This window comes from Eimeria necatrix, genomic scaffold (genome assembly GCF_000499385.1).
Source record: "Eimeria necatrix Houghton genomic scaffold, Enh_scaff119, whole genome shotgun sequence".
In the NCBI taxonomy this organism is placed as follows: domain Eukaryota; phylum Apicomplexa; class Conoidasida; order Eucoccidiorida; family Eimeriidae; genus Eimeria; species Eimeria necatrix.
Window position 1 is genome coordinate 78,571 of NW_013654873.1, and position 8,247 is coordinate 86,817.

Consider the following 8,247-nt stretch of genomic DNA (forward strand, 5'->3'; position numbering starts at 1 on the left):
AGGGCTCAGGGTTTAGCGCAAGGGGTTGAGCAAGCAGCAATTCACAATGGGTTTGTGGCCAACGGGGCGGCCAATTGCTGTTTGTGTTGCTGTTGCTGCTGTTGCTGCTGTTGCTGCTGCTGCTGCTGCTGCTGCAGGAGCAGCATCGACATCTCGCAGCTGCACGAGCTGCTGGTGCGGCTAGTGAAGGCCGCGCAGCAGGTGGAGCAGCAGCAGCTGCTGCTGCTGCAGCAGATGGCCACAGCTGCAGCACCGGACTCCGCATGCGAAGCCTCATTGATGGAGGCCCAGAGAGAAGCTGAAAGCGTGAGTGCTTTGCTGCTGCTGCTGCTGCTGCTACTGCTGTCTTCGCAGCAGCAGCAGCAGCTGCTGCTGCTGCAGACCATTCCATCCCATATAGGGTTTAGACAGCAGCAGCGGCAGCTTCTGCTGCTCCCTTTTGCTGCAGTGCTGCATGTTTAGGGCTAGACCCTAGGCACCATGTGCGTTTCTAGGTTGCTTTGCTGCTGCTGCTGCTGCTGCTGCTGCAGCACCAACTCACGCTGCTGGGCTGCGTGCGGCAGCTGCTGCTGCTGGCCTGCAGCACGGGGGTTTCGGCCCCAGAGACAGATCGCCTCCTTGAGGAGGCCTGCGAGCTGACTCTGGCTTCTGCTCCACTTGGTGAGGGTTTAGGGTTTAGGGTTTAGGGTTTAGGGTTTAGGGTTTAGGGTTTAGGGTTTAGGGTTTCCGGCTTAGGGTTTAGAGTTTAGCTTCTACGCTTGTCTCGCGTGCAGCAGGGGCTGCACTCCAGCCTGAGTTCTCGCGGCATATATCGTGTGGCTCAGGGCTTAAGGCTTAGGGTTTAGGGTTTAGGGTTTAGGGTTTAGGGTTTGGGGCCGTGTTTGCTGCAGTGGACGTGCGGCGGCTGCTCGTGGGAAACTTGAGCCCAGCAGAGCAGAGCATTTCCCCTTGGCCCGGCCGGCAGAGCAGCAGCAGCAGCAGCAGCAGCAGCAGCAGCAGCGTTCAGGGAGGCTACTCGTTGTGGCCTGCTTACTGGCTGAGCAACACAGCTGCTGCTGCTGCAGTCCAGCTGCTGCAGCAGCTGCAGCGGCGGCAGCACCAGCAGCAGACGGAAGCCGAGTGCGCCTTAACAGCAAAAATTTGTTCATCTCTTGCTGAGCTGCACGAGCCTTTGGAAAGTACGCTGCTGCTGCAGCTGCTGCTGCTGCAGTTGCTGCTGCTGCAGTTGCTGCTGCTGCAGTTTCTTGCTTGCAGATGGTTGCTGCTCTCCGCAGCAGCGTTTGTCTGGGCTGCTGCTGCTCGGCTTGCTGCTGCTGCTGCTGCTTGACTGGGCTGCTGCTTCGGCTGCTGCTGCTTGGCTTCTTGCTGCTGCTGCTGCTGCTGCTTGACTAGGCTGCTGCTGCTGCTGCTGCTGCTGCTGCTGCTGCTTGGCTGGGCAGCCGCTGCGTCTGCTGCTGCTGCGCGCTTCTGCTGCAGCTGGATCTGATGAGGCGGTGCTGCAGGAACTTGGCACTGGAGCAGCGGGAGACCTTTTTGGCTTTAATGCCCGTTTGTGCAGCACGCAGCTGCTGCAGCAGCAGCAGGTGCTGCTGCAGCACCGGCTGGTGGCGCTGCAGCAGAAGGCCGTGGAGCTGGCGGAGCTGCTGCAGCAGCAGCAACAGCAGCAGCAGCAGCACCCCCGCAAGAAGCAAAAGCAGCAAGGAGACTCTCAAGTGCTGCATGCGCTGCAGCAGCAAATCAGCAACAGCCAGGAGGCCTACGGCCGCCTCGCCCCTCTCTATCTAATCATAAGCAACGAGCTCCACCAGGTGAGCTCTAAAACCTAAACCCTAAACCCTAAACCCTAAACCCTAAACCCTAAAACAAACCCTGGCTTATTTGCATTATGCGAAGGACCTTTAGCTTTATCGCCTCTGCGATGAGTCTAAGTCATCTAAAGCTCTAGAGGGTTCAGCGTGTAGGATTTAGGGTTTAGAGTTTAGGGTTTAGGGTTTAGCACCAAGGGTTTAGGGTTTAGGGTTTAGGGTTTGGGTTGAGAGCTGGCTGCTGGCTTTCCACGGCCTTCTCCCATGTTCCAGAGAAAGTTGAATCGGCCTTCACGCCGCCGCCGTGCTGCTGCTGCTGCTGCTGCTGCTGCTGCTGCTGCTGCTGCTGCTGCTGCTGCTGCTGCTGCTGCTGTGTGCTGCAGCGGTGGCTGCGGGTGATCGCGACTTTGGACGCCTACTTTGCGCGCAGCAGCAGCAGCCCCGAAGCAGATGGGGCTTTAACAGATTTGCCGCTTTCTTTGCTGCTGCCGGCGCTGCAGTTCTTTTGTGGGGAGGAAGAGGGCATTGCTGCGCGCTGCTGCTGCTGCAAGCAGTGCCTCGGCTTCCCCAGCAGCAGCAGCAGCAGCAGCAGCAGCAGCAGCAGCGAGGGGAAGGAGTGCTGGCAGAGGAGCAGCAAAATTTGGAGGGACTGCCTCTACAGAGTGCTGCCTAGACACGACCTGCACAACGACCTCTGCGAAATCGTAAGAACTCCGCACCCCACGATCCCACACGATCCCACACGATCCCACACGATCCCACACGATCCCACACGATCCCACACGATCCCACACGATCCCAGTGGATCCTACACGATCCCACACGATCCCAGTGGATCCCAGTCGATCCCAGAGTGCTGCTGCAGCTGGAAGTGGCCACAGGAGCACAAGTGTGCTGCGAGCAGCTGCTGAGACGCCCTGTTGAGGACTGGCTGCTGCTGCAGTGCTGCTGCGCTGCTGCTGTGCTGCTGCTGCGCTGCTGCTGCAGCTGGTCAGCAAGAGCCTTGGCTGCTTCTGCCTCCGCAGCAGCAGAGAGCAGGAAATTGCCAACCAGCTGAGGGCTTACAAAGCCACTTTGTTAACATCTTTGGAGCAGATGCAGGCTGCTGCTGCTGCGCTGCAGCAGCTGCAGCACGAGATGCAGCTGCTGCAGCTGCAGCACAGGCACCACTTGCGCGTGGCCCAGCATCTGCAGGAACAGCTCCAGCAGCAGCAGCAGCCGCAGCAGAAGCTGCAGCAGCAGCTGCAAGAAGCAGAAGCAGCAGCGGCAGAAACCGCAGAGAAAATGCATGAAGCAACTGAACAGTCTAAGCAGGTACAGTCCAGGGTTTAGGGTTTAGGGTTTAGGGTTTAGGGTTTAGAATCAGCAGGAAAACATCAAATTATCGCATTCATTACACGACTGCTGCTGCTGCAGCCTCTGCAGCTACTGCTGCTGCTACTGCTGCTCCTACTGCTGCTCCTACTGCTGCTCCTACTGCTGCTGCTGCCACTGCTGCTGCTGCTGCAGCACGAGAGGGACTTCGCGGGCCACACGCAGCGCTGCGAGCTGTACGTCTCCTTTTTAGGGGATTTGCTGCTGTGTCATCCTTCCATGCTGCGCCGAGAAATAGCGAAGCAGCATGTGCAGCAGCAGCAGCAGCAGCAGCAGCAGCAGCAGTGTGAGGAGCAGCAGCAGGAGCTTCAGCAAGGCGAAACGGGCGCAGCAGCAGCAGCAGCAGCAACAGGAGAGTGCCTGCTGGACTTGCTGTGGAGAATAGTGACTGCAGCAGAAGCAGCAACAAAGCGGCTGCAATCCTTTGCCCTGCGGGTGCTGATGAAGCTGCTGCTGCTGGGCCTAGTGCAGCAGCAGCAGCTGCAGAAGGAGCAGCATGAGCGGCGGCACGACCAGCAGCAGCAGCAGCAGCAGCAGCAGCAGCAGCAAGACATGGAACAGACGCAGGCCGTGCTGGCTAGCAGATTTGAAGTGCTGCTGGAGGCCCTTTACCTGCAGCCTGTGCTGCAGCACCAATACAGAGAACACGAGAAATACGTGAGCCTGCTGCTGGCAGCAGCAGCAGCAGCAGCTAGCCATCTGCTGCTGCTGCTAGCAGCAACAGCAGCAGCTAGCCATCTGCTTCTGCTCCTAGCAGCAGCAGCAACAGCTAGCCATCTGCTGCTACTGCTAGCAACAGCAGCAGCCGCTAGCCACCTGCTATTAGCAGCAGCAGCAGTAGCTAGCCATGTGCCGCTAGCAGCAACAGCAGCAGCAGCAGCAGCAGCTAGCCAACTTCAGCACAGCAAGCAGTAGCAGCAACAATAAGGAAAAGCACAAGTAGCTAGCAGCAGCTAGCAGCAGCTAGCAGCAGCAACATTTGTCTCGTGGCGTTGCTTTTAGGTATTTGTCTCTTTGGGACAAACGCCTTGTTTGCTTTTTTGCGGGACTGCATTCCTGCTGCTGCTGCTGCTGCTGCTGCTGCTGCTGCGCTGTTGCTTCTGCTGCTACGTCGCTGCTGCTGCTGCTGCTGCTGCTGCTCCTGCTTTTTGCTGCAGATAATGTCCCCAACTCTCGTTGGGCTCTCTGCTGAAGACAAGACTTTCATTTCCTGCTGCTTGTCTCTCTGTTTATCTCCTTCTCTTCCTGGGGGCCCCCAGGGGCCCCGTGCTGCAGCACTCGGGGCCCTTGCTGCTGCAACGCAGCAGCTGCTGCGGCGGGGCCTCAGAGGCGCGTTTGTGCTGCAGCTGCTGCAGCAGCAGCTGCAGCAGGAGATGCGCAGCAAGCGCGTCGACGGCGCAGCGCAGCAGGTCGCGGACGCAGCAGCAGCAACTGCAGCAGCAGCGGAGAAGCCCGAAGAGCTGCAGCGGCTCGCAGCAGCAGCTGCTGCTGCTGCTGCTGCGCCTGCAGCAGCAGAGGCAAAAGATGCTGTGCCCGCGCTGCCGCAGCTGCTGCGAGGCCTCAAAAAGCTGCTGCACTTCTGCTTCCTGTCGCTGCGGAAGTTGGCTTTTGCTGAAGCAGCTGGGGGGCCCCCCGAGGGCCCCCGCAGCAGCTTAGAGGGCCCCCAGGGGGGCCCCCCGGGGGCCCCCCCAGAGGGGCCCCCTGAAGAAGACACAGCTGCGCAGGCTTGCGCAACATTTGTGGAAACCCTGTTTCTGCTGCTGCTGCAGACGGAGGAGCTGCTGCAGCCGCTGCTGCTGCTGCAGCAAAGCACGAAATTTCTGGATATCATACCTGCTGTCGTCGCCCTGTGGCTAGACCCTCCCCCAGCAGCAGCAGCAGCAGCAGCAGCAGCAGCAGCAGCAGCAGCAGCAGCAAGCGCGCCAGAGTCGAGGCAGGGCAGTGCTGCGAACAGCCAGACGTCCCTGCTGCGGCCTGTCCCTCCGTCAGGGCAGCAGCAGCAGCAGCAGCAGCAGCAGCAGCAGCAGCAGCAGTCATTGTATGGAATATATATGAAAGCGAGCCCGGAGACCGCCGAATGTCTGCTGCTTGTTGCGCAGCGAATTCTCAGTAATTCAAAGCCCTAGTTTGTCCTAAACCCTAAACCCTAGACCCTAGCTAAACGCAAAACCCTAGCAAAACCCTAAACCTGCGGCTCAAGCAAACCCTAAACCCTAAACCCTAGAAGTCCCGGATCACTGAAAGCCAACAGCTAATGGTTTAAAGAAGTTGGGAGTGCTTATCTGGCTGCATTTATAGAATTCACAACGTAGCGCTTTGGGTTTAGGGTTTAGGGTTTAGGGTTTAGGGTTTAGGGTTTAGGGTTTAGGGCTTAGGGTTTAGGGTTTAGGGTTTAGGGTTTGTCCGCAGAGTCTATTGTAGACGCAGTTCGGGACGCCTCAGGGCCACTTGTTTCGAAGCGCCTGACTCTCAAAGCAGCTGGGGATGCCCTGAAGCGCATCAATTCTGCTGCTGCTGCTGCTGCTGCTGCTGCTGCTGCTGCTGGAGGGGGTTCGGTGGCAGTGAAGACGGAGCCATCAGCTGAAGCAGCTGCAGCGGCAGACAGCAGCAAGCACAAGAGGGCTGAAGCATTGCATGCATCTTTAAAGGAAGCAAATGAGGCAGTCCTGCTGCAGCAGCAGGAAGAGCAGCAGAACTCGGTAAGCCAGCAGCACTGGCTGCCGCAGCTCTCGCCTTGGCTGCCATTGCTGCAGCTGTTGTTGGCTGCTGCAGCTTCCGCGTTTGCAGCTGTTGCTGCAGCTGTTGCTGCAGTTGTTGCTGCAGCTGTTGCTACAGTTGTTGCTGCAGCTGTTGCTGCAGCTGTTGTTGCAGTTGTTGCTGCAGCTGTTGCTACAGTTGTTGCTGCAGCTGTTGCTGCAGCTGTTGCTGCAGTTGTTGCTGCAGCTGTTGCTGCAGCTGTTGCTGCAGTTGTTGCTGCAGTTGTTGCTGCAGTTGTTGCTGCAGCTGTTGCTGCGGTTGCTGTTGCAGCAGCAGCCGCTACTGCTGCTGCAGCTCCTCGTGCTGCTGGTGTCTATTCAACGAGCTGCCTGTGCTTCTGCTGTTTGCTGCAGCCAGAGTCTGCCCTTGTGACTTTCCCTCTGGTGATGTTGGAGGCGCAGCAGCGGCTGCTGCTGCAGCAAAGAGAGCTGCAGCGGCAGCAGCAACGGCTGCAGCGGGAGGAGCAGCAGCAGCAGCACGAGCAGCAGGGAGATGTGCGGCGGTCATCCCGGCTAATTAGTGCTGCCAGCCCACGGAAGGCCCCCGCTGCTGCCAGCAACAGGCGCAGCAGCAGCAACGGCAGCAGCAGCAGCAGCAGCAGCAGCGAAGACGACCCTATTGAAGACGTCGACGGCAGCAACTCTGGGCCCAGCAGGAGCAAGCGGAATGACGGGTAGCCCCGCATGCCTAACTTTGCTGCTGCAGTGCTGCTGTTGCTGCTGCTGTTGCTGCTGCTGTTGCTGCTGCTGCAGCTGGCCGGGCGGTGCTGGCCCTGCTGCCCATCCCGCTGTCGCTCGTGCTTTTGCTGCTGCTGTGTTGCTGTTGCTGCTGCTGCTGCTGCTGCTGCTGCTAGCTGCTTGGTGTGCCTGTGTGTTGGTTGGCCCTCTGCAGCAACAGCAGCAAGAGGCCCTCGGGCGCTGTCTCTTCGGGTACGCTCTTTTACTGTGCTAGAGAGCTTTGAGTTTAGGGTTTAGGGTTTAGGGTTTAGGGTTTAGGGTTTAGGGTTTGTTTGAGTAAGGATTCAGGGCCTGGTGTTTTGCCTGCGTGCTGCCGCAGCAGATGAGTTCGAGTCAGCCAAATCGGCAGAGCAAAGCCCCTCGCTCTAAGGGGGCCCCCAAGGGGCCCCTGGGGCCCCCTAGGGTCACCTAGGGGCCCCTGGGGGGCCCCATAGGGGCCTCCGGGGGGCCCCATAGGGGCCCCTGGGGGGCCCCCCTTAGTCTCTGTGTCTTTCCCGAAGGCGGGGGCCCCCCTTGCCTTTGGCTTCACAGGGGGGCCCCCTCATTCTGTGGTTCTAAGGCGGGGGGGCCCTCTGGATTTGGCTTTAGTGCAGATTCTTAGGGGCCCCCCTTGGGGCCCCTTGGAACTCTTTGACTTGACAAGGGCCCCACCCTCTATGGGGCCCCCTGTAGGCTTTTGGTTTGAGAGAGAGGGCCCCTCTTGGGGGCCCCACCTGTACCCGTTTGTCCGTGAGGGGGCCCCTTTAAGGGGCCCCCTCTTGGGGTCCCTTAAAGGGGCCCTTGGGGCCCCCTCTACACTATTTGCCGTGGGAGGGCCCCACTGTGGAGCCCCTTGTGGGGCCCCCTTTACCCGTATTGGCCGTGAGAGGGGCCCCTCGGGGGGGCCCCCTTGGAGCCCTTTGTACCCTTTCAGCTGTCAGGGGGGCCCCCCTGTGGGGCCCCCCGCAGCACAGTTTGTGGGGGGATTAGACATTAGAAAAACTCAACTTTGTGTCTGGGGTTGAGGCATTAGAGGCCACTGAGATCTAAAAATTTTAAAGATTTGTTAGGGAGGCCGCTCAGCCAGCTAGCTAGCTAGCCACGCAGCCAGCTAGCTAGCTAGCTAGCTATGCAGTCAGCTAGCTAGCTGCGGAGCCAGCCATTTAGCCAGCTGCAGAGTTGGCCAGCTAGCTAGCCACAAGGCCAGCCAGCTAGCTAGCAACGCAGCTAGCTAGCTAGCTGCGAAGCCCGCCAGCTAGCTAGCGTAGCTAGCCACGCAGCCAGCTAGCTGGCTAGCTTGGCTGCCACAAAAAAAGTTAGAAAGAGCTGGAACTAGCAGCACTTTGGGGTTTCATGTTGCATATATTTCTGCAACAGTGGCCCCTGCGGGGCCCCCCAGGGGCCCCAGGGGGGCCCCCGCCTCATCACAAGTAACAACAGAAAGCCTCTTGACTTCTGTCCACAACTTGAGGTACCGTTTAATACCGCGGAGTGGGTGGGGCCCCCTGGGGCCCCCCGGGGCCCCCTGGGCGGCTGGGCCCGGGGGGCCCCCCCCGGGGGCCCCCCCCTCCTGGGGGCCCCCCGGGGGCCCCCCC

General features: G+C 59.6%; 2 protein-coding genes across 2 annotated transcripts in view; both read left to right on the forward strand.

The window, feature by feature from the left end:
• Positions 1–6,613, forward strand: part of ENH_00006740 (hypothetical protein, conserved) — a gene marked incomplete at both ends in the record, with an annotated part of 9,700 nt that extends 3,087 nt beyond the window's left edge. Inside the window, 9 exons of the mRNA XM_013584070.1 lie at positions 138–306; positions 531–660; positions 867–1,178; positions 1,477–1,808; positions 2,189–2,509; positions 2,793–3,119; positions 3,315–3,836; positions 4,337–5,258; positions 5,601–6,613. Coding sequence (XP_013439524.1) covers positions 138–306; positions 531–660; positions 867–1,178; positions 1,477–1,808; positions 2,189–2,509; positions 2,793–3,119; positions 3,315–3,836; positions 4,337–5,258; positions 5,601–6,613 — 4,048 coding nt within the window. The remainder of the gene's footprint in view (positions 1–137; positions 307–530; positions 661–866; positions 1,179–1,476; positions 1,809–2,188; positions 2,510–2,792; positions 3,120–3,314; positions 3,837–4,336; positions 5,259–5,600) is intronic.
• Positions 6,614–7,329: 716 nt separating this feature from the next.
• Positions 7,330–8,247, forward strand: part of ENH_00006750 (hypothetical protein) — a gene marked incomplete at both ends in the record, with an annotated part of 1,525 nt that continues 607 nt past the window's right edge. Inside the window, one exon of the mRNA XM_013584071.1 lies at positions 7,330–7,534. Within this exon, the coding sequence (XP_013439525.1) occupies positions 7,330–7,534 (205 nt within the window). The remainder of the gene's footprint in view (positions 7,535–8,247) is intronic.